This window comes from Phyllopteryx taeniolatus, chromosome 10 (genome assembly GCF_024500385.1).
Source record: "Phyllopteryx taeniolatus isolate TA_2022b chromosome 10, UOR_Ptae_1.2, whole genome shotgun sequence".
Lineage (NCBI taxonomy): Eukaryota > Metazoa > Chordata > Actinopteri > Syngnathiformes > Syngnathidae > Phyllopteryx > Phyllopteryx taeniolatus.
This window is the reverse complement of record NC_084511.1, coordinates 23,054,823-23,080,997: the sequence shown is the minus strand read 5'-3', so window position 1 is coordinate 23,080,997 and position 26,175 is coordinate 23,054,823. Positions and strand designations below refer to the sequence as shown.

The 26,175-nt window shown below is 39.8% G+C and overlaps 1 protein-coding gene across 1 annotated transcript; it reads left to right on the top strand.

Annotated features, from left to right (window-relative positions):
* Window positions 1–497: 497 nt before the first annotated feature.
* LOC133484466 (disks large 1 tumor suppressor protein-like) lies at window positions 498–24,810 on the top strand. The gene is made up of 5 exons (XM_061787072.1): window positions 498–983; window positions 2,754–2,885; window positions 10,143–10,234; window positions 19,816–19,941; window positions 23,727–24,810. The coding sequence occupies exons 1-5, from the start codon at window positions 968–970 to the stop codon at window positions 23,760–23,762; spliced, it is 402 nt and encodes a 133-aa protein (XP_061643056.1). The 5' UTR covers window positions 498–967; the 3' UTR covers window positions 23,763–24,810.
* Window positions 24,811–26,175: the final 1,365 nt, after the last annotated feature.

Below are 26,175 nucleotides of genomic sequence, written 5' to 3'. Positions count from 1 at the left end.
AACAAATCTCTTAATGTGGCAGGTTCAAAGTTTTACATGAGAACTTGCACACAACTACAAACCATAAAAAGAGAACCCTTAATAAGGTTTAAAAAGTATATAGTATAAGTATGGAAAATATGTAATTTTGACAAATTTAAATAAAAGCTTTTCACGGAAAAATGCACCAAAGAAATTAACCAAGGAACCAAATAAAATATTTTTAAAATGAGTAATGTAATCTAAACTAACGTTTTATAATATAATATAAAACAACACAGTATGACCCAGTGTAACAAAAAAGGGAACAGATTAATTAAATCATTTACAAAAATATGCTAAAGTAAATCCAAACATAACACACAATTAAAAATGCCCAGTATTTCAGCAGGTTAGTCATGCCATGCCATTGCATTTCACCATCTCGCCTCTAGAGGGCGCCAAAGTCAGCTACCAGTTCAACTCCAGCATTGATGAGGATTGCGGTAGGGAGCGAAAAAAAAAAGCTTGCATTGGATCAAAAAAGGGGGGAGGAAAAATCAACCAAAACACCGGCAGTGTTGCAGCAGCATGCCGTAAAAACAGACCTTCTTTGGGGCCTGCCGACGACGACGTGTCGGCTCCGGTTGAAGGTGTGGACGCGCCAGGACCAGGACAGAAATCCTCTTCCCACGGAGGGGCGGCCATGACGCCGAGGAGGAAGAGGAGGGAGGAAGAGGACGAGGAGGGAGGAGGAGGAGGAACACTACCACACAGCAACTCCCAGGCTGTCTAGTTGGACACAAACTTCGGCAGAAAGTTGACATGAGCTAAAATCCTCTCACACGTTGGGAGTGAGAGGACGTCTAAGACCAAGTGAGTCGGGAAAAGAAAGCTCTTTTGTCACTTGCTTGCTTCAGCTAGCGACCGTTACTGACTCCTTTTCGGAAAAAAATACAAATAATTTGCCCACCTTTGACACGCGGGGATTCATGAAGTTGGAGTCGGCATGGTACACAAATACGGTAAGTGGCGGTCAACAAGTGTTTTGTTTGTTTGTTGGTCGTCTCGTCCAAACTCCAGAAAACGTTTTACAGACCGGATGGTAGAGGTGGTGCGTTCAAGGTGTGCTCGGTGAGAATACACCAGGTGGAGGGAAAAAGTGTGGAATCTGCGGATTGAGTTCACAGTCACTGATTTCCACAAGCTGATGTGTACTGGGTACTGGAATGGCGATTTTTGTTGACGAGAATCTAGATTCCAAATATGAATATTATAAAATACGAAATTCTATACACATTACATGCATTCAGGCGCATCTAAATAAAATAGAAGAGTGTAGGAAAACGATCAAGTAAAAGCTTTTCACAAGATTTTGTGCCCCAAAAAAATTAACAGGAGAACCAATTGAAATACATAAAGCTATAAACATAATACATACACAATGAAATAGTGTACATTGCTACTAGTACTGTATACTGTAACTATAATGTTCCAGCAGTGTACCAGCATGATACAGGTGTTACCTTTTTGTGGGGGACAATTTATATAATGAATACAAATATGTTAACATACAGCTGAACCTGAATAAATTAGAACTTTAAAAAGTTTTTCTGACATTTGTTGGGGGGTTGCTGATGAACGTGTGGCCTGGTAACAATTGGCCCACGGCCCGGTGGTTGGGGGACCCTGCTCTAGTGGTCGTGATGGTATGTTCAGGTGTGGCAGTGTAGTGGTGGGGTTCACAGTCATTGATTTTAACAAGCAGTTGTGTACTGGAGGCAGAACAGTGGACGACTGGTTAGCACATCTGCCTCAGCGTTCTGAGGACCCGGGTTCAAATCCGCCCTCGCCTGAGTGGACTTTGCATGTTCTCCCCGTACTTGTGTGGGGTTTCACCGAGTACTCCGATTTCCTCCCACATTCCAAAAGCATGCATGTTAGGTTAATTGAAGACTCTTAAGATGCCCATAGGTGTGAATGGTTGTTTGTTTGTATGTGTCCTGCAATTGGCTGCCGACCAATTCAGGGTGTACCCCACCGCTCGCCCACAGTCGGCCGGGATAGGCTCTGGCACACCCGCGACCCTAGTGAGGAGAAGCAGTTCGGAAAATGAATGAAGGTGTACACCAACGCTTTAACTTTTTGTGTTAGAGAATTTCTTTTCCAAATATGAGTACGTTAATATACAGGTACATCACAGTAACTAACAATATTGTAGAAACATTAATGAATAAATCCAAGCTCTTCATAGGAATTTGCACCCAAAAAAAAAAGGAACAGAAGAACCAAATCAAATAATTTTTAAAAGGATTTACCTCAGCTTGTGCCAATTAAAAGCTGTGATATAATTGTGGCATCTCAGAAATCTGACAACCCTGCATGAGTTAAATCCTTTTTTTTTAAAATATTATATTGACTGTCTTTTCTTTTTTTTTTAGAGAATAAAGGCATATTTTCAGATAAAAGGTGTCATATAATGAGAATAAAGTTTTATTTTTTAAACTCACTTGTTAAACTCTTGTCTTTGTTCCCTTATTAAACCTCGACTTTGATATTTCAAATTTATCTTGGAGAAATATGACTTTATTTAAGATGACTTTTTAAAAAAAAAAAAAAAAAAAAAAAAAAAGCTACTTTTTAAATCCTGCTGCATTTGGGGTACACATGGAAGTTATGTTTGATTGGCGTCAGCATTATGAGGGGGTTCTTGGTAAAACAAAACAAAAAAATTCCCCTGGAACCAACAAGTTTGAAAAACCCTGATGTAACTAACTTTTGCTTTGCTGATTTAGACACTAAGCGAGCAGCGGGTCTGCTCAAATGCTATCAGGCCAGCCTGACCAGTCCAGACGATCAGGCCCTCAAGACCAGCGTGGGCAAAGTGTCTGCCATCCTGGGCAGCCAACTCTTCCAAGCTCTTCTTGGTAAGCAGAAGGAAAAAAACCCCCACACATTTACAGTAAACACACTGCTATAAGAGCAACAAGCGCTACACCAGTGTTTCCCGACAAAAGAGAAAAGAGAATTAAACACATATATTTAAACACCAAAATGTTCAGAAGACATATAATAAATTCCGCTATCTCAAAGCCAACATATAATGGAAAACACTTATATATATACATATATATATATATACATATATATATATATACGTGTATATATATACATATATATGTCAATGAAAATTCGCATAGATGTTACAACTGCTACTTTAACACTCAGAGCATCGCCACTTACACATAGAGCATACAACAAAACTCACAAGACACTATATCACGGGTTTCCACCTATCTCGGGTGGGTCTGGAACGTGTACCCCATGAGAAACAGTGGTTCACTATAATGTGAGGGCATGCATTCTTGTTGTGGGCAGTTACAGGATGTCGATGGGGCTTACATAAAGTTAGTCTGCAGTGTCTTAACGGTTATGAAAGAGACCATTTACTAGACTGCAAAATGCAAAGCCTATGTGTACACCCCCTGTACGACATGCTCACATTGGAATGAAAGCCAATAAATGAAAGCCAATAAAGACAATTTTTTTTTAATTTTTTATATATATATATACTTCCTGGACTGGGTGGTGGACAACACTGTTGACTCACCAACTTCCAGAAAGCAATAGTCACCCTTTTGAATAAATGTGACTAATCCCTCAATGCTAATATATGTATGTAAGATTTATACAGAAGACTTACTCAATATCAGGGGTGTCTAAACCTTTTGCAAGGACCACTTTGAAATTCTTCCTTTAATTTACTACATCACATCTTTTTGTTAAAGGTGATAAGGCAAATTGTTAAGAAGCAGAATCACTACATCTCTATACTCTGAACAAAACCAGAAACAATCTGGTATGAACCGACAATCTGTAATAAAAAATTGGTGTGATGGTGGTTAGCCAGGAGGAAAGCATGCGTTAAAGACGGAGAATGTCCAACGATTGGGATTATTTCGTACTTAACGAGTAAGATAAATTGTGTACCACAACAGAACACAGCACTCTGTTTTTTTTTTTTTTTTTTTTTTTTTCTGTCGGTGATTGTCCAAATGTAATTTTTTTCGAGTATTTAAGGTTGCTGACTCCTGATCTAGCCTAAAAAGTCATGTTTTCAGTTTACTTTTGAAAATGTCCATTCTCTCAGTTTGGACACCCCTGCCAAAAAATGTGACTTTGACAAAAACTGCTCTTCATTGTGCTCCATGAATGAACATCAAGTTCATAGTGGTTCACATTTCTGCCTCACAATTGAGAGGTTCTGGATCTGAAAATCAAAATATAACAATTAAAATAAATAATTCATAATTAAAAGCAGTGATATGGAGATGAGATTAGTACCAAAGCTGTTATTGTTGCGCGCCCCCGAAAATGTTAGTAATATCAATAGTCAACAGATTCATCCATCCATTTTCAACACCGACTATCCCGGTTAGGGTCACGGGGCGCTGGAGCCTATCCCAGCTGACTTCGGGCGAAAGGCGGACTACACCCTGAACTGGTCGCCAGTCAGTCGCAGGGCACATATAGACGCGGACAACCATTCGCACTCACATTCACACCGTCACTGAGTGGGAACTGATCCCACGCTGCCCGCACCAAAGTCAGGCGACTGTACCACTACACCATCAGTGACTTCACAGTTCTGATTGTAAATAAAAAAAGAACTTTGATCCCAAAACACTTTAATACTATTTTACACACTTAAAAATAATTTTGATAAATAAAATCACCAGAAGTGGGCGTGTACACACGCATATGCAATGAAAACTCTTGAAACACTTGACTAAACTGAGCTCCTCCCCGAAGTACACAGCTTGCCTCTCACGAGAGATGTATCGCGTCAACATTGTACAAGCTTCGTATTACACAGGGCTTTGGTACCCTCTTGTGGGATCTTAGGGCATACTATATGTTGCGGTTGTCTGCAACCGCGCAGTTGTGACACTTGTGTATTTGTAGTCTGCACTGTTTCTTTTTTTCATTATGCTTCAAGCAACTGATATTTGAACACAAATGGTGGAGCAACGTATGAAGACAGACAATATAACAATAGTCACAGGGATATTTTTTATTCTCTGCGAAAAACGACTAATATTACTACAGATTAATGAGTCACTTACAGTAGTTGAGGGACACTTTGTTTTGTTTGTCTGCATTACTGTATTATACTGCGGCCCTGTGGTCAAGTCGCACACACCAGAAGTAGCTGCAATGAATTAACCTTGATGCACAAACTGTTTAATTCTTTACATTTTACTTAATTTTATTATTACTAAATGTTATGTAAAATACCAGATTATAGAGTGCTATAACACATAACATTAACACATGATCGAATCAATTGTCCAGGTGTACCCAATGAAGTGTTCAGTGTGTGTAAACACCGCTTTAAACAAATATAATAAATAAATAAAGTACAGTAGAAAGTACATTTTTGTATCTTAAACCTTGACTTCCTGCATTTTATTTGACACGTAATAGGTATTTTCATGAGGTGGAACTTGTCGAATAGAAGTCATTGAGATGCAGCAAGGATTCGGTTTCCCATCAAGGATTCCAAACATTCTTTACAAAGACTGTTCCGTTAGAGAGAAGCCTGAGGCAGAGATTTAAAAAAAAAACAAAAAAAAAAACTGCTTTTGGGCAGCCATGCTCAAAAGTCAAGGCTCTGGTTTTGGCATCTTCAGGTCACCCGGTTCTGTAAGAGGACATAGTGGCAGCGTCTTCTCTTGATTTGCTTGGCTTCACCGATCTCAGGCCTTTTCTTGGACATCTGGTTTGCATCACAGAGTATAAACATTACTCACCCGTCTTCTCTGCTACTTGCCTTCACATGCTTAGGGCGATGTGGGGTGACTGTGTTTGAACTGCTTCCTGTTGCTTTTGGCGCCAACTGCTAGCAGGCTGGGTTAGGTTTATCAACACTTTTTAAAGTTTTTATTATTATTACAGTGGAGTACATGTTCGTGATTCACTATTCATGGATTCACCCATTTGCATTTTTTTTCTGTGGAAGCTATGCCACCAAAGCTCTTTCTAAATAGGAATTGGTATCAAGGAATTGTTCGAGTGATACATCTCGACTTAAGAGCTTTGTATGTTGGGAAGGAGCTACTGTAAGTTTAGCCTGTGTTGTCAGTAGAGGGTACACATGTGGTCGCTGCTGCATGTTCATGTACACGCACACTTCCGGGGCATTTTTTCCAAAATTAAATGATCTATAAGCCATTTATTTTTTAGTTTAATGTTGTAAAATGAGGTTGAAATGATATGAAATTGTTTTGGGATCGTAGCTTGCAGTATATTTATAGTTTAAACTATTAATATAAACAATATTTATACATTTTGGGGTGTTTGGGGTTTCTGCAGGCCTCAGCCTCAATCTCTATATTAGTTTAATTTAATTTAGATTTTTATTTGTATTGTCAATGTTTAAATATTTATATAACTATTATTGTACTGTAATTATAAACAATTTAGCGGGGGTCCACTACTTCCATTGTTTTGCTATTTGTGGCAGGGCTGTTATCTAGTTATTATTGTATTTTGATTTCTTTTTAATTAGAAATTGTATTACTTTGATTTTTCATTATTAAACTTTGATGTTTTTATTTCTTCCCAACTATTTTGTATTAAATTTTGCTAACCTTTTTTTGGTATTGTTATTTTTATTTGTCTTCTTTTTTTTTTTTTTTTTTGAAATCTTTTGTATTTTATAAATGTATTTCAAATTTGAGTTTTGTTTTTTTTCAAGCTGTGAAACAAGGCATGAAAATATGTGGGAGGCACTACTTGTCCACTTCTTGCATGGTTGCACTGTCAGGAACAAAAGCTGCCTTAACCGAGCATTCACTCTTTTGTTCCAGTAAAAGTGGGAAAGGGGGGAATAACGCTTGTTTTGGGTGGGGGATCCCCACGTTAGATTACTCAGGACCTTAAACGGCCCAGGGAATATTTTATTGTGGGTGGGGGTGGGGGTTGCCTGGTTTATATTCCTGACCTAATTTTCCATTAAATGTTACACTCCAATAAGCATTGTATAAAGGACTGGGGCCACATTCTTGTTTTTGTGACTCCCCCAAACCAGCAAAAGTGAAAAGTTCATTCCAACTGAATAGCTGCATGACAACAAGAGAAGGCCCAGTACATACATATACCCTAATCCTGTTTGTACCCCTCAATGACTGTGTGACAAGAACGTGTCACCAGTCCTTGCCCTAACATCAAAAAGGTCTTCTGGCTAAGATGATGTTATTTCCCTCCATGGGAAGGAATGCATGTGGTCTGTTAGGGTTGGAAGGCTTCCCATTTATTTTCGAAAGTCTGTACCACTTGTGAACTTTGAAGTCTGACGTCTGAAAACAGACGGCGAGAATCAGAGGTGGCAAAAGTACTCATAGTCTGTACTTAACAAACTAAGGAGTAGAAAGTACAGATATCTGTTTTGCATCGCAAATGTAGGGCGTAAAAGTAAAAAGCAAATATCACTCCACATTCCACAACATTCGGTACACCTGTACAAGTTGGAGCTGAATCAAACATTCTGCCTTTACAAAGATCACTACACTAATTCTAGAAGCTTCTGAGCTTCTGAATGTACAATGGTGCCTTGAGATACGAGGGACCTGACTTTTTACTCGAGAGATACTTTTAGACTTGGAAGACTGCGGGCTGTGTGGTGGCAGTAAACTCAACTCACTTCACAACTAGCATCCGTTTGGTAGATAGTGATAAATTCTTCTTCTTCAAAAAAAAAAGAAGCTTCAAGCTGTTTATTGCTACTCCTAGTTGAAGTTTAATGTAAAACTAATCATAAAATAAAGAACTAAGTATTTAAAACAACCATATACATTTGCCTTAGTAAAGTGTATTTCGCTTAATGCTAAACAAACAATGAAAAATGCCATAAACGGGTTAACTAATAGCAACAGTGTCATGGTGTTATAACTATTATTACTGCAGCCTACTAAGGAGCTGTGACCATCTTAATGACATTTTCATTCATTCCAGTGGGAAATATGATTTGAAAGTATTTTGCGTTACGAGTGTGGTCACGGAACAAATAAAATTTGTTTTTCAAGACACCACTATGCCTCGTAAGGCAGATACCTATAATTCCCAGGTTGACTTTGGATGTAGTATCAGAAGCATCTTTTACAATGCCTGTAAAAGGGAGCTTCTGATACGAAGAATGATCAAAGCCCATTGCCCCGTTGAACTTTTGGAAAAGGTTGACGTGGTCTCCCGCTAACCTCTTTATGTCAGTGCCGTAACAGCTCCCGTGTGTGACATCAGCAAAATTGTCGAAGCGCATTCATATCAAAGGCCTGCCACTCACCAGGCCAGCCGGGGTGCTCATTGAGCCGAGAGCTGATGTGCGCTAAGCTTGGCCCCTGTAAAAAAAAATAAAAATAAAACAAAAAAAAGTATTGGAAAAACCACACTCTTAATAACTATTGACGATGCATTTTTTTATTACCTCCACCAAGGAGGTTTGTATATTAGTCAGCCGGGAGAAAAAACACTTTTTCAGAAAACTTAAGTTGAGTTTTTAGATTGTACATTTTACTGCAGCTCTAGATAACCAGGGAACTCCCTCCATTGGTGGGTAATGGGGACTGAGCCCTGCTATGAGTAGGGAAAATCCGCGATTGACACGAACCCAAAAAGGTTTGTAAATGCCTATAGATGCCACAAGATGGCAGCAAAGCACTACTTTTGGCAATGGCCTGATTAAATGAAGCTCCTTCCCTCGCTTCAACATAGATGGCATCAAAGCAATATTTTTGTATTAGACACGGCTTTGGACCAGCTACAAAAACAGCGGATTTTATTAGCTAATAAAAGAGGATAGGTTCCCCACAAAAATCCGCTATTAGTCAAATTCACGAATGTTGAACCGTGAATGTTTGAGGGTTCACTGTAGTTTAAAAAACAAAAGTTTTTTTTTTTTTAAACATTTTTATCTTCACGTCAATAATACATTGTTGTGTTTTATGGCCAGTGTCTTTACATCATATCTGCAAGTGGCTGCATTTTAAGTCAAGCACTGTAGGCGAAAAAAAGATTGCGGGTGGCAAAGTTTGTGAAAACATTTATTAAGGTAATATTTGTGTTTCCTATTGAGGTGTCTTCATTTTCATCTACATTTTAATTTAATTAGTCTGGTCTAAGATAATAAACACAAAGCCACGGACCTACTGTATTATTATGCCACATCCCAAAATGCTAGCTGCTCAAGTGAAGTTGCACAACAGGCTCTTTATGCCTGTTTTAATTTATGCCTTATATGTTTTTATACTTACAAGAAATGCTCAGAAGAAAAAATGGTAAGTTTCAACATACAATTATTTACCTTTTCTTACTCACTGAAAATATTTCTGGACGAGAAAATAGTTTGCTGCTCAATGTGAATTTAAGAAATGAAACAGTTGAATATTTAAAAAAGAAAAACAATTTGTCATTCCTTTTTAAGTGAAATGGCTTATTTTTTTTCTTGTGTATTCATAACTGCTCTAACCAAGCAAAAATATAATAGATCCGACTACTCGATTAAAAGCTTTAGTAGGATACTCGAATACTAAAATATGTGATAGCTGCAGCCCAAATACATTTGACCACCGTCTACAGTAATTTGTTTGTCATGTCATTACGTTGTTTACATACCTGAATTCCACAGACAGGCTGGGTGATACCCTCTTCCACACGTACCCATTGAAAAACATACTTGACGAATATATACGTCGATGGCAGTAAACGGTTGGATTCCAGTTGATGACGTGCACAGCAGTAAATGAGTTTATTTCAGTGGGGAAAATCGATTTGATACGAGTAAATTGAGTTACAAGCTTGGTCATGAACAAATTAAAGTTGTTAGTAAGGTACCATTATATGATGGCATGGTGTCAGTGATGCATTTTTTGCCAGGGTAATGTGGAAAGGACAGCTTAGTATTTCTGCATGAGTCATATCAATAAACAGGCAGATAAGAGTTCTCGATATTGTCGAGACACAATAGCGATGTAAAACCAACAACTCCCACTCGTGCACTCACAAATAATGACAGAGATGTCATATCTTGAATGACGCATGGACTCTTTCACATCTCTTTTAGAAATTGTATTTGTAATGTTGGTATACTGTATATAGAATATAAAGGGTATTTTTCCCTTTTATAGATATTCAAGAGTGTTACGAGGTGACCTTGCAGCTGAATACACAACAAAGTGTGCTGAAAGAGGAAAAAGAAAGTGAGAAGGAAGCGTGGGAGGTACGTTTCCCGCCACTCGGTACAGTTGTGAGCAAAATACGCTTAAATGTTTACATATGCTGTGACACGTGGTGCGATACTGTACCTGCGCCTCTTGCTCACTGCTACGAAACGAGGCTGTGAGTTAAACAGGAAGGTGGAGTCAGAATGGGTTAAATCAAAAGCTAGGAGGGCCATTTTACTCGTCAGTGGGCTGTTCTTATGAAGTCAGCCAGTCCTTTCATTAAGACTGTATTTTTAGCTTGGTACACAAGTGCGCACAAACACACACACACTCACACAGAGTGTTGTATTTAAAGAGGGAGACTGCATGTTGGCCAGATATTTGAAAGAATTTGTCAGTATGTATCCATAATTGCACACAGTATTTTACATTCGAAAACAATCTCACGGCACACCCCCAAATAAAAATGTTTAAAAAAGTATGGCTAGACTTTAATTACAGAGATGACTCGGCCTGAGTTGATGTACACAAATACCTTTAAACAAGATATAGTTAATCATAATAAAATCCCACAGCAGTACTGTAAAAGAACAACTCTTAACAGGTATTTTATTAACAAAATTAAAAAACCCAAATTATTAAGATTATTATAAAATGAAAACAAAAGTGGAGGTTATTACCATCTCTTATAAAATAAAAATACATTTAAATAGACAATACGTGTAGATCAAAATATACACAATTTCATAGTCTGCCATTTCTTCTGTCACAGTCTGCCATCACAGACAGCCAATCTGTTTGACAATCACGCTCTACTAGACAGCCAATCTCTCATCCAATCACAATCTACAAACCACAGTCAGCTACACCTTCCTATTTAAGGCCATGTTGCTGATGCAATCAGTCTGAGTGTCGTACAATTTTACATGCAAGACGATACAACAACAGTAACAGGAAACAGTGAGAGTTCGGTCTTATCTCGCTTGCCTGTTCCTGTCCCCATGGATGTAGGAGATTCTGCTACAAGGTAAGCAAGCTGTGGGTTTCCCTGTTTCTGCTCTCTGTGAATCGTGGATTAACACAACAGTGAAATCTGAGCATTTCCTGACCTGCTAACTGTGGATTGCGGAACATTGCATCCCTTTGGCCTAAGACCAAGCTATCTGCTAAGCCTGACCCTTCTCGACTGCGAAGTGAACTGGGCGATATCCTGGTTGTGAATTGACCTGTCACAGTTGATCTTAAATTGATTAGTAAAATCCTTTCTGACTTTTCCGGTGGTTCGGTGTTTTGCACTTGGGTCCTTCACCACACTCGCCACGTGTCACAAATGTTGTAAGCACAACATTTTCTCAAAAAAAACCCCAACATATATCTTTGGGGTTTCCAAACACAAAATCCCATATATGTTTTGGTTATCACAAATGCAAAATACCATGTCTTCCAAACTTTTTGAACCTTTTTCCTTAATTGTTAAATTAATTGCTTTTTATAAATTCAATGAATAACCTTTGGAAATAGCACATTTGTTAATAAACAGCCAAATGTAACTACTCTGTTTAATACCTTAGATAGGCCCACCACACAAATATCCATTTACCCCAAGTCAGTTCTTTGTAGATAATTTGTTTCAGGCCTGTTAATGAAGTTTGGGTGCGGGGAGGCCTAAAAACTATCATGTCCTCTTCACTCAAAAGTGAGCATAAAAGAAAGAGCACATGCATAAGTCAATCAATACTCACAAGCACGCAGCAGCAAATCGTTCACTCGGCGCATAACTGCACCTCAAACGGCAGCGAACAGCATTTCAGAGAAAAACAGCAGGGTCCATCCTCATCTTGAATAGCTTACAAACAAGTCAATTATGAGGACCATGGGTAGTGGACTTTGCCGATTATCACTCCATTTGCTCACACCACGATCACTTCTGTGACCCGGAAGTTCTTCTCACGCCGCCATATTAAGGAATGTCTCAGTGGACCATATTTACAGCAACACGTCACGCATTTCTAGTGGAAAGATTAGCCAGGGTACCAGTTTCTGCTGTCCGTCTGTTTCAAGCTACTGAAATGCCATTTGAGGGAAAAATAACCTTCCTTCTTTCAATGTGTGCTTGTGTGGGGTTGTGTAATAGGTATATTCAATAATAATGTACTGGGACATTCCAAGGTCGAAATTTCATCAAAAGGTTTTATTTTTTAAAGATGAAGGGATTGCTCTTCAAGCCAACATTGCAGTATGCCGCCCATTTGTTCAGCGATTCAACTCGGCTTTTTTTTTCAACACATTTAACAGTGACCCAGTACTACAAAGGAGATGGGAAGTTAACATTCGCTGAGACAATTTCACCATCGCAACAACAACAATCGGCGGTGGGCGAAGCGCCGTCTTCCTTTGCCTCTCCCTCCCCGCTCGGCGCTGCTTAGCTCCGGCCAGCTGAGCGAGCCGCTCCTGTCATGACGCTCCGGTCGGACTAACTTGATGTAATTCTACCAGACAGCGAGAATACTTTAAAGAGTTTGATGCTGTCATTGTGATCGCCATGCATTTGCCTGGCAACCGGAAGTTAGCGCGCAACCTCACTGCAAACGCGGAAGTGGTGCGTGCGTCGAGTCCATTGGCTTAAACGGGTTAGCCTAAATCCAGGGACGTCTGATGTATCCTATGTATCCTAAGTCTTCTTGCTCCTCGTGATGTATGAAAATGGGGTTGTACAAGCTGGATCGTAAAATGAGCAGGACTTTTTACATGGTTAATCTTCTGTGTTCGTCATTTCTTGATTATTCTAGTTTGAATATACTTATTTTGCTGAGTGTCTGATATATTTGGGGCAGTATTTAATACCAAAACTAATTAATTTCACTGGCGCATGGTTACTATGCCTAACCAGCCACCTATTTCATTTTGTCAAATTCCTTGGGCACATCAAGAAAATAAAAATGTTCTGTTTGTTGTTGACTGTTTTTGCATTCAACGTGATACTGCATATCAGCACTTAATACATATTTACGAGTCACTCCAAATAGAGGAGTGAGGAGCGAGAGCTAGGAAGTTGTAATTAGAGAAATAAGATGAGCACTGTGTCTGTCTCTCACACTGACCTGATTAATTTCACCTGTAACCTGCGCCACTTTGTCCCGCCCCTAACAGAAAGTAGGTATATGATTATCACAATTTTCTGAGAACTAATGAAAATAAAGGAAGTGACATGAGATGGCAAGAAATTTACAGTTTCATAGACAAATGAAAAGAAGAAAACCTTTTATCAATTGAACCTTTTAACTAAAAATCGAATAAAAGAAGAAAAGAAGAATATACTTTTTTTTAACCTATCCTCTTTTATTTGCTGAAAAACTCAATTTGTTCTTTTTGTGCCATCTTGTGGCATATTAAAGCCAAAGAACTATGTTGAAATTATATTGAGGAGCTACATTTAGACAATGTAGTGCTTTGCCATTGTTTTCGGCATATTGATGCCAATGAACTATGTTGAAATGAATTGAAGAGCTTTATTTACACATTTAATGCTTTTGCACCATCTTGTATCATCTTGGTGCCAATGAATTATGTGGAAGTCAATTAAGTAGTGCTTTGCCGTCATCTTGTGGGAACTTTGTGCCAAAAAATTCGGTTGACGTCAATTGAGGAGTTTCATTTAGATCAAAGTAGTGCTTTGCCACCATCTTGTAGCATCCATAGGCAATTATAAACCTTTTTATGGGGGCGTCAGTTACTTGCGGGTTTTTTGCTATTCACGGCAGAGCTCCATCTCACTTGCGACCCAATGAGCACAAGTGCAATACAAATTGGATGGATGCATGGTTAGTTGTTTGTCTAAATGTGCCCTGTGATTGGCTGGTGACCAGTCCAAGGTGTTCCCCTGCTTCTCTTGCCCAAAGTCAGCTGGGAAGCCTAATAAAGAAAACTGATGGATGGGTGTGTCATCCAAACAGGAAGCAGGTATGAATTGAATTTGAAGGCCTCTGCACTGGCTTGTATAAGGATGAAGCGTCACACAGAACATTGCAGTTCTGTACAAATCAGGCTTTTATGTTGCTCATGTAAAGGTGAAAGTTGAGTGGCGTGTAGACCAGAAATCAAACTTCTAACATAATTCCTCCATGCATCACCTCCCTGCCTGTCTCCCTCCCTCAAGTCAATTACATAATGGCCATGTGTTATTTGACTTTCATGTGCTAAGTCTCAGATGGATTATGCTCTGTGGTGTTGTTGTTTTTATTCCAAACTGACTTGCATGCTTGTGTTGCTTTGTGATCTCTTTAATACAATACAGTGGTACCTTGACTTAGGAGTGAGTTTGTAGCGATCTGCACACACTACAGAGAAGAGTAATTCACAAGCCTGCCAAATTTGAATGAATAATAATAAACGACTGAATGAATAAATAATATAAAATCAAGAAAAAATTACCCCTCCTCCAGGCTGTTGGTTGCTGCGGGTGTCTGCTGAGTGTGCTTGAAGCACACTCCACTCATTTTCCAGCTGTCAATCAAATAGTTTCATACAGTATGTGCTCAGATGTCTGTAGTCAGCTACAGGCATATGTGCCGCTGTTTTTAATAAACAGTTAATGTTCCATGATGTCTGTTATGTAGGGACCCATACACAACAACACAGAGTGAGGCGCTGACATATTACGACCCCGCTGCCAGTCAAGGGAGCTCACGAACTCGTTAGCAAGCGGGCTAGCGAACTTAATAAACAGTTAAATTTCCCTGAAGTTTCTCTGCTGTGTGAATCTACACACGCCACATTGAGCGAGGCTGTGGAGTATTGGACGGACCCAATGGTGGTTGACCGGTCTGCGAGCCTGCTAGCAGCTACTAGCAGTGGAGCTGTCCAATTCGCCATCGCCTCGCTACATGTGCTGCATGTGGCATAACACTTGTGGGAAGATGCATTTTTCCGTGTTATAGGCGTAGCTTGATGGCTAACTGCACACTGTAATGGTAGAAATGGGCCAAGTTAAATCACCAAGGAGCTGGCAATTGCGCTGAATAGCCACTGGTGAGATGACGGCGCTCGGTACCTAATAGTAGGGAAGGGCCGACTCATAACGGAAAGCCCAAGTGCGTACTTGGATTTTTTTTTAACCCCACCCAAAAAATCCGGACAACTGAAATGGTGAAAGAGTTTAACACTATATTTCCAAAATCCAGTGTTACTTGTTCTCAGTGTTATCACATTTTCAGCACTTATCTTCAAACATATTTAATGTATTTAGAAACACAGAACAGGATCTTTAATACATTTAACAACTAGTATCTTTTTGTCATGTGATTAGACAAATATTGTGTGTGAAGTGCCCCACTTAATTTATGTGGCACAGTTGTGTGCTGTTATATTTCATTTTCTATAGGATTAATGTTTTGGGGGGGACTGGAACAGATTAGTGACATTTCAATGGGGTAAACTGATTTGACATAATGAGTAATTTGAGTTACAAAGCCTGGTCACGGAATTAATTAAACTCTTAAGTCGAGGTACCACTGTAGCCAATCTGCGGCTGTGTGTGCGGCACATTTCCTCTGCGTCAGTCATCTGCTTAAGATTGGGACCATGTCAACCACACAAACTCAAAGCGTGCCTTTATTCTGCCTCGCTAAGATTTTTTTCTCCCGCCTTCCCTGTGATCTGCCCTGTTTGGCGTCTTAATTCGCTGCATCGTGGCTCTGCATCCATCCATCCATCCAGCCATCCATTCCTTTCTAGCTTCGTCTCTGGATCCCATCTGCTTGTGGGGGCCCAGGCAGGCAAAGTCCCTGAAAGGCCTGAGGATGATAAGAAGGGATGCTGCAGTGCTCATGGAATGCCGGAGACAGAGAGCAAGAGAGAGACACAGAGTGGGATGCTTAATGGGCACCCAGTGTGGAGCTCATCAGTATTCCGGACGTGTCAACACCTGGGTGGAGGATGGGAGGGAAACTAAATGAGTCTGCACATTCCATGTGCTACAAAGAGAGGCAAATAGCTGTTGCTCTTAAATGCAACATCAGGCTTTTTCCTGCCTCAAATTGGGGAAGAGGTGCTCATAGGGTTCCAAAGGCTAGTAGAAAGCAATTATACTATTGTATGAATGATAACAGGTGGGCACACAGGTTAATTGCAGCTTCTGCCATCTAGTGGAAGAGCATTTCATTGTTCTGCTGTTCAATATATGTCACTGGTATAGATAGATACATATCGTTTTGTCATAAACAAACATCCATGTAAAATAGCTAGCTCTCTTTGCCCACATGTGAGGGCATTATCGCACAGAAAACTCATGCTATTTTCTGGGGATAGGGATAGTGACGCCCCCAGCAAAAAAAAGTTTATACTGTACTGTATTTGCCTGTAAATGTCTCAAGATGGTGGCAAAGCTCCTCAACTTACTTCAACTGTGAGATTGTTGAGCAAATGACAGAGGATAGGTTACAAAAAATCTGTGAGTAGAAGAATTTCGTGACTGTCGAACCGCAAATATATCGGGTTTTACTGTAGCTTAATTGCGAATTTTTTATTTTTTTTTCCATTTCAAGTGGTGGTGTATCTGAAGCTCGCTCATAACTCAAACTTTTGCTCGCAACACAAAGCAAAAATCAAGCAACGGTTCGTAACTGCAAAAACTCGTAACCAACCCGACTCACTAGGCCACGACCCAAAAAGGCACACAACACATGAATACTACTATTATGTTTTTGGGGGGACTGGAACGGATTAATGGCATTTAAATACATTTCAACGGGGAAAATGTATTTGATATACGAATAATTTGAATTACAAGTTTGGTGATGGAACAGCTTAAACTTTTAAGTCAAAATTCCACTGTACTTTTCATCTGAAGAATTAGATGTGAAGTAATATTTACCTGTTTGAAAATCCACAAAATAGTCCATTGCATCTGCAGTACGAAAGTAAATCCACCGTTATTCTCTTCTTCAACAATTTTAGGAGTGACCTCCAACTGTTTCCGATGCAGGGCCACCCTGTTGGTGTGGTGTGATACTAGAATTGCACTTCAAAATAACACTCAACTAGTGCAACACTGGTCAAATAATTTTTCAGTTTTCATGATGTCAGAGCTTTTAGAGGTGGCTGCCTTCAAATTTGAGTCACTGTCGGAGTCGCATTCGTTACAAGTTGGATTTGGCAGGTCGTTGACATTGCGGGAGTGAAATTGTCAAGTAGAAAATGTACTTGAAGCACACATTGTGTAATTTAGCTGCAAATAAAGCATACTGACAATTGCAGTGTTGTATTGAAAAAGTTCAGTTCATTCAGGAAATCAAGGGTACTATTTGTGAGATTGCAAGAATTCCCAATTTTTGCATATTTCCATATTTTCCATATTTTTATGAAGCAATTCCACCATTAAAGGAAACATTTGACCAATTCTCATTAATTTCAACAATTAAATTAATTCCACAGCCGTTTACATTTGTAATTTCACACCATTAATTTTCATGCAAACACCCAAGCATTTAACTCATACAACACAGATGGAAATCTCCTTGGTTAAGATAGTACTATTATACACTTCTGCCCTGCATTGCTTTGTATTTGTGTAACTACACACCCTCTTTTCCACTTCCAAAAGGCTCTTTTAACTTTATCTCAAGGCTGGTGTCGACAAGTCAGGGGCCATTTGGCTTTTTTCTTAAACACTGCCCTCTGCTGTACTTTAAGGGGCATTGTGGTTAATTGTTGTATTAATGGTGAACACCAAGATGAGTAAATTATTTACTGTATTTTTGTGGTGACAGTAGATTTTCCAAAATGAAATATAGATCTTCTTGTATCTTTGCTGTACTTACAGTTTATGCTCTCTATGTTGTCAGTGTACTATGTGAGTCGTTGTTGGTTTGATTTGAGAGAGAGAGAAAGAGGGCGTGCGAGAGAGAACAAAATACAAGATAAGGATTGAATAAATGTAAATCTAATCTAAGGTAGAAGATCAAACAGAAGATTAAGATGTTGCATGTTGGTATCTTGTAATTAATAAATATAATTATTGTTAATTGGAATTAATCAATATAATTATGCAGCAATAACATTTGTGCAACGTAGGAAGTATAATTTTATTGACAGCAATATAAACAATATATTTTATGATTCAGGGTACCGGAACAAAATGGCAATGTGTTTTTCTTTAGATGTGTTGCACAAAGTAACCTGATAACCAGCTTTGTTTAGTATACATAAGGAGGTGTTCTGTGTACAATCTGTATCTGTCATAAACCTGCATTGTCTCCACTTTTCTGTTTCTTTCAATCACTGTGGGTTGCGCCAAGGCCTAATTCTAACATATAATACCAAACACCACAAACGGGCTCACAGAAAGCGGCATCAATGTTAGGGGAATTTTACATCCTTAAACAACTGCCACATCTGCCACTTCTAACACGCACGGATCAGCAGCACATACACACAGAGCGTGCAAAAATACTCTGTGGTAGCAATTGACTATTAGTGCAGTATAGTAGTAGTCGCTTCCTGCTGTTAATCACACTGCATCTGTTCCAATTGCGCTGCCAGTGTTGCCAGGTTGTGGGAAAACGTGGTACTACAATGCACTTGCCTTTATACTGTAAAAAGCCATAAAAACGATCGCTTAAACTCCCCAATATAGTGGAGGTTCACTGTGTAGCTTCTAAAAGCTTTTAAACACAATTTTTTTTTTTTTTTTTTTTTGTAAAGCCAGGTTAGTGTTTTCTCCTCACTAGACGTGTTGATGCTAATCCAGCCTTCCTAATAGATTAGAGCGCTATTCATTTTGTGTCATGTACGGGGTTTGGGCGAAGGCGAGGAATGCAAGGCAAGAACATGGAGGACCCAAGTGCAGGGAAGCAGGGAGGAAAGGCAGGAGTGCGGGAGTCTCAAAAAAAATAAAAATGTAATCTTCAAAAAGGGCAAACAAGGATATTGGATAAAGCAAAACTAAACAAAGTCCCACAACAGATAACAACCAAAATAAAGTAACAAAGAAACACTTGAATATCTAAAACTGGAAACAAACTATGACCTGTGAGTAAGATGTGGAACAGATCGGGACAATGACACCTGACAATGACATACCACAATGACAACGACAATGAACCGACAAGAACTGAAAGAAACCAGGGAACTAAATACAAACAGATTGACGAGACAACGAGGAACACCTGTCCAAGACACGATTGGCTGGAGAGAGCTGAATTGTCGACACAAGGTCAACGAGAACAGGTGGACACAACAACCTAATGAGCACACGACAAACATGGAACACAGGAAAACATGGAACAAAACTGAACACAACCCAAACCAAAACACAGACCATGACATTTTGTATGACTCCCAGGAAGTTAGCAGGTACCATCCATCCATTTTCCGTACCGCTTTATCCTCACAAGGGTTGCGAGCGTGCTGGAGCCTATGCTAGCCATCTTCGGGCAAATGGCGCCATACACCCTGAACTGGTCACCAGCCACTCGCAGGGCACGTATAAACAAACAACCATTCGCGCTCACATTCACACCTAAGGGCAATTTAGAGTCTTCAATCAACCTAGTTATCAGGTTTATTTATCAAAATGTAAACCATACATTGGACAATTATTGGTTTATAGTCAAATCACATTTTATTTTTCTTCTTTAAGAAACCAGAGGAAGAGAAGGAAGAGGAGGAGGGAGTGTCCCGTGTCCGAGTGACCTGCAGGGGAATTGATCACAAGTTGGAGCGAGTGTGTGGCCTGGTGACTCGATCGCACATCGACGCACCGAAGGTGAGACGCTCATTTTTCTTCGGGGGGCACGTACGGCCAAATCTGTTCTTTAGTCGGGCGCACAGAGCATTGACATCAAGAGTCCTGCAATATTTGTTGCATTAACAGTCCCCCCCCCCCCCCCCATAAAGTTGATTCATATAATATTAATATTATTAATTATAATTTATGTATTCTTTATGATTTGTATTTTATATATCTCATTCAACATATTATTTGATTTATAGTTAAAAATAAAACAAAATAGTAGTAAAATAAAGGTGGTTTAAAATGAATAAATTGTAATTACATTAATTGTAGTATTTTATTATTAAAATACAAAAAAACCCACAAATACTAGTAAAATAAACAATTTGACTTTTTTTTTTTTACAATTTAAAAAGGTGTTTCTCAAAATGCGGTACTTCTAGTGGTGTGCCAAGAATCACGAAAAGTGTGCATAAAAATTGCAGTGACTTGAACCTTTTTTTAATCCAGTTCAATTCATGTCATTTGTTAAGTACCTGTCAGTTTTATGTAATTTTTACAATACAATACATTTGCATTTAATCTTTTAGAACTAATTGATTAGGTACAATTTTTCTTTTATGCACATACATTTTAATGGAATCATTATTTAAGTGTAGTTTTAGAAATGGGCATACATTATTATTTTACTACCATATTTTTCATTAATTATAAAATTTAGAAATGGGCATGCATTATTTTACTACCATTTTTAATTTTTTTTCGTAGTGTTGAAAAAGCCCCGCCCTAATGGGCCGAAGCTACATTTTGTGTGAATTGCGTGAATCCTGTCATATTGCACCAAAGACTTGATGTGGATGGAGACCTTTTTTTGTTTTTTATTTTTCAAATGATCTACTTAGAGGTGTCAAACGGCAAAAGCGACACGTGACTCATTGCACATTCTATGCTGTCACATTCCTAGATGGATCCGCTTGATAGTAAAGCGCTGAATATGCGCGCGTGTGTTTGTGTGTGTGTGTGAGACTATCGCATGAAGGAGGGAGTGGAAGAGGAGGCAGTGAATGGGAGGGGAAGGGGGTTTATAGATGGAGGGAGGGAGAGAGAGAGTGGGGGAGGCTGGAGAGACAGACAGAAAGAGAGAGAGAGTGGGTGCAGTGCAGAGCTGGAACGGACACACGGCGTTGCCATGGAAACCACATTCCTCCCCCGCCTGCATCCCCACTGACTGCGCTGCCTCTCGATCTGTCTCTCTCTGCTTTCCTCTGGCTTTCATTCGTCTTTTTTAATTTGTGTGCCTGTTTGGCCGAACCTCCCCCCCTTCTTCGCTACACCTTTCGATGCCGCAAACCTCATCAGGTTTTCTTTGGCTACACAGTCACGTTGGCCATGACGCATCTGTCCCACTGGCGCCAGGTGGTGCAAGGTGAACACGCAGAACAGAGTTAAAGCTGCTTTCCCCGTGCACCGATGGGCGCATTTTGTTTTCTCTGCGTCTCGTCTATTTTCTTCTCTCTATTTTTACTCCTCACCCCACCCCACCCTCCGCTTCCCTCTTCTGCTGAGCAGCATGCTTCACTGATGCCCCCTCTAGTCATCGCCATTCTGCCCACACACAGGGCACCTTTTTTTCCCCCTCTTCACTTATGGTGACTTTTAGCGGGTATACTAGGGTTGCAAAAGGGGAGAAATTCTCTGGTGAATTACCATAGGAAGTTCTACTGGGTAGTTTTATGCTTTGCCCTGCACCTGAACGAAATATATATATATTTTGGGATGCGGACCCAACTGAACCGAACTGGACTGCACGGTGGAGTCGGTGCTATTAATAGGCCTCGGTGTCAGGGTACAGCTGCTCCATAGCACGTACAGTACCAAACATCTCCAACTGATGGAAGGGTTGGAATGGCACAATTTGGCACCTTTAAAGAAAAATGAGGGCAAATGCACATTTGGTAAACGCTAGGGTAGCAAAAGTTCAGGACTTTTTTCAAAGTTGGAAACTTTCCATGGGAATTCATCCATCCATCCATTTTCTGAGCTGCTTCTCCTCACTATGGTCACGGGCGCGCTGGAGCCTATTCCAGCTATCTTCGGGTGGCAGGTGGGGTACACCCTGAACCGGTCGCCAGCCAATCGCAGGGAACATACAAACAAACAACCATTCGCATTCACATCCACACCTACGGGCAATTTAGAGTCTCCAATTCATGCATGTTTTTGGGATGTGGGAGGAAACCGGAGTGCCCGGAGAAAACCCACGCAGGCACGGGGAGAACATGCAAACTTCACACAGGCGGGGCCGGGGATTGAACCCCTGTTCTGAGAACTGTGAGGCTGACGCTCTAACCAGTCATCCACCGTGCCGCCTCCATGGGAATTAATAGATATTTATGTGATTTAACTGGAAATTGCCCTGTATTCACATTTAAATAAATTAGAGCGTAATTTAATGGAAAGTTAAAACATTCTCGGGTAATATGGTGGACCAATGGTTAGCACACCCGCCTCACAGTTCAGAGGTTGGGGGTTAGAATCTGGGCTTGTACCTCAAATGTTGGCCTGGTGACACAAAACAAAAAAACAGACCAAGCGAAGGCTCGTAACTGGAAAAACTTGTAAGTTGGGGCACTCGTAAGTCCCACCGCACACCGAGCGACTTGGCCGGCAGCAACCGAAGTGGACCATTGGAAAATAAATGACAATTGGTGACTTCGCCGCACACCGAGCGATTTAATACCATACATCGACTGACGCACTGCAACGAAAAAACTGTATGGGGTTTTGAGGCTTCACATACAATATACTGTGCTGTACTATTTTTTTATTCAACAGTTTTGTCTCACGAGTGAAATGTTGTTATCCTACTAGTATGCCAAACTTGCCCTACTGGTGAGTGCTAGGTGTTAACTTGTAGAATTTTGTAATGTCATTAGTAGTACTAATAGAATGATGTTGTCAACTTGTTGTACTAGTAGTACACAGTTTTGAACTACTGCACATTTTTTCCTCACTAGTAACATGTAGTTGTCCTAATATTATGCCAAAGTTGTCCTAGATGTTAACTAGTAAAACTTTATAATGTTAGTAGTAGTAATAGTAGAACACACTTGTAAACTAGTACACAGTTTTGCCTTACTAGTGCCATGTAGTTGTCCGACTGGTAAACCAAAGTTGACCTACTCGTGAGGACAAAGAGCATCGAACAGCTTTATGGAAAGCTGTTTGAACATTTATTCAATATCTTTGAGAAGAAGGCTACTAATGCATGACACATGCCTACTAGTTGGGCCTAGTAGTGTTTCAAGTGCAACACAGTAGTTTACTCGTAAGGTTTATTTGTGTACTAGTCAGCCAAAAGTGGCACTTTAAGTGGAAAAACGTTAGTAGTCATTTGACGAATGCACTGAATAGTTTTACTAGTGATGACAAAGAGTGTACTAGTACATAGACCTTAATCTGGACATAAGAAATATGGAATAAATACTTAAAATTGCTTTCCATAGAGAGTGTCTTGCAAGTCTTGCATCCTCAACCGCTACCCGCTGACCACCTTTTAATTAAAATTATTATATTTTTTTTTTACCTGCAGTCCACCACGGTTACAGTCGGGCAGAACATGAGCTGCCCCTTTAAGCCCCCTCACTACCGACTTGCCTTATAAGGTGTTACATCCGGTCAGGTGACAAAGGAGTAGTCACTCACATGGTTTGTCATAGAAATGCCTCGAAATGACTCAATGCATCGGTCTGCGCACTGGTTGGGGGGGTTGTAATGCTCAATACGATAGCGTGCGTGTGCGTGCGTGTGTGTTCCAGGTTGTCCAGGTGGGTTTATGTAATAAGGCAGGCTGACGCTGAGCGGATTGCGTGGAGCTTTGCCCGCCAGGCAGTGAGTGGCGAAAGGCGAAACGAGAAACGTCTCAGTTGAAGACCGCCAAGATCATGCTGCTGTCTCGTGCCATAAATCACATGCCAAATTCCTTTTTTTTTTTTCTTCCATGGATCAGAGGTCACCGCATTCATTTTGGCACAATAAATCACCTATTGTTGCCCACCCTATGACCCCCCCTTGTCGGTTGGTTTAATTGGGCGTGGTGTTCATCAAGGTTTGTGTGCACATAAAAAGGAGGAGGGGAAAAAAGGAGAAACTGCAGGATTGCAGATTGTGCAGAAAAGCGCGTGAGGTGAATGCTGTGCACATTTCTCAAACCTGCTATGAGTCACACAGGAGGATTTTATCAAAAAAGCGTAGTATTGTTGTGTGCGTACGTAGACTTTATTCTCTCTGATTCATCCGAGCCGTCTGATTCTAATGCGTCAAATCCAATCATTATAAACACGCCGGGTAGGGTTTCACTTTTCTGGCTAGCCAGCTAGCTACTACATGTTTTATTGCTTCTATTCACTAAGATAGACAGTATATGTGTGATTAACTGATTCATTAACTGATTGACGTTTTAGAGCATTTTTACTGATCTCTCAAGACCCACAGAATATTGTGTTCTGTGACAATATAAGCACCGAAACTACCAAAAGAAAGAGTAGACTCTTCTATCTCCCGATAAAATAAGTTTGCTTCTAGCTTTTTTTTTTTATCCTTTGGTAATCAACAGTAGAACATGGGTTGGTTTCACCCAACATGTCAAGCAGGACAGTGACTTTGATGCGAATATTTTTTTCTTTTGCGACACCTCAAACTGTACAAGAACAAAAAACATGACTGACAAAGGGCTTTTGATGACAACATAATAATTTATTTACAGATATACAACTAAGAAACAAGCCATGGGCGACACTAGCTCACTGCATGGCTCGAGCTGACTTTAGCATCAGCTGCTTGTTTTTTTTTACACTCCATGAACTGGGTCATCTTTTCTCACGATCGCGAAACACACTTAAAAACAACAAAAACAAATAAATAAATAAATTAATTAAAATCTTAACTTTTTCATCTGATACCGATCAGCTGAAAATTACATGATTGGCCCTGTTTTCCGATCCAGTGATCGTAATGGGACAACTCGAGTTTAAACTTTTAATATAAGCTGTAATAAACATTTTTATGGGGGGCGTCAATTACTTGTTTTTTCGCTTCTCTTTATTACGACATATATTGCTATTTTATTCATCATTATATATTTTTTTGTGTGTATTTGTTTGTTTTTGATTATTATTTTTTTTAAGTTTGTATAATTATTTTTATTTATGTATTTTTTTTATATATTTTGTCTTTATCAAATTTAATTTTGATTTTTTTTATTTAATTCAGATTTTTTTTTACAAACAACTTTTTAAAACTTTTATTTGTATCGTTATTTTTATTCATGACTCTCGATAAGCTAAGGTTTCATGTGACATCATTCCTGACAGCGGTTTGACTTCAGCCGAAGCATATTTTGAATTTGACGACAAATGTAGAGGCTCCACTGTAGTGTGTCTGTGCCTCCTTTTATTATGGAACCCAGAGACTATTATACAGCATTTTTCTTCATCTGACTGCATTGAGCGGTAAATACGTAAGAGCATAGAACGTTCCAGATCCAGTCGAAGGCTGCCAGTGGTGGATCATGTGTTCACTCATGTGTACTGTGATCAATATGCTTACATCTTCCTCTCAAGCTGCTTGGACCCACCCCCAACCAAGCCGTGCCTCACCCCCACTCTGAGTGGCTTTGGTGGAGCCTTGTGGCGTGCCATCCTGCAAATCCATGCATTCAGGAAGATATTTGTGATTTTTAGTTCTACTCTCTCTACTTAATAAACCTCAGTAGGTAGGAGTGAAAGAATATCATTAAAAGAGGTGAGCTACTCTTGCATGTAATTAAGTGTGGCGGAGCCTGCTGTGTGTGCCTCCTGGGCGGACTGCAACACACCGCAGAACCTGCTCATTTATAGACACTGGCTATATTTATGACTGGAAAGCAGGGGTTATCAAACTTCTTGGGTCCAGGAATCAGTTACAGAGGGGAAGTATTTCCGAGGACTGCCTCAAAATGCTTTGTTGTAGTGAGTTGTGGAGCTTCATTTAGACAAAAGCAATGCTAGTTCCATCTTGTAGAATCTATAGACAATTACAAACCTTTGTGGATGTGTCAAGTACTCTCGAATTTTCATAATTATTTGGATAGCGGTGGAACGTCGTAATTGTTTGTTGGTTTTATTGTCACTCAGGTGCAGGTATGCAGCTTTTAAAATGATACCACATATTAATTTATTGCGAATTATTTTCCCCATACCCCAAGGTATGGTCTCCGTTTGCGAACTA

Bases quoted from the DNA above. Each gene is read 5' to 3' on its own strand.
- LOC133484466 (XM_061787072.1), top strand. The intron at 2,886-10,142 runs GTAAGCAGAAGG...TCCCTTTTATAG, and splicing joins ACTCTTCCAAGCTCTTCTTG to ATATTCAAGAGTGTTACGAG. The intron at 10,235-19,815 runs GTACGTTTCCCG...TTCTTCTTTAAG, and splicing joins GTGAGAAGGAAGCGTGGGAG to AAACCAGAGGAAGAGAAGGA.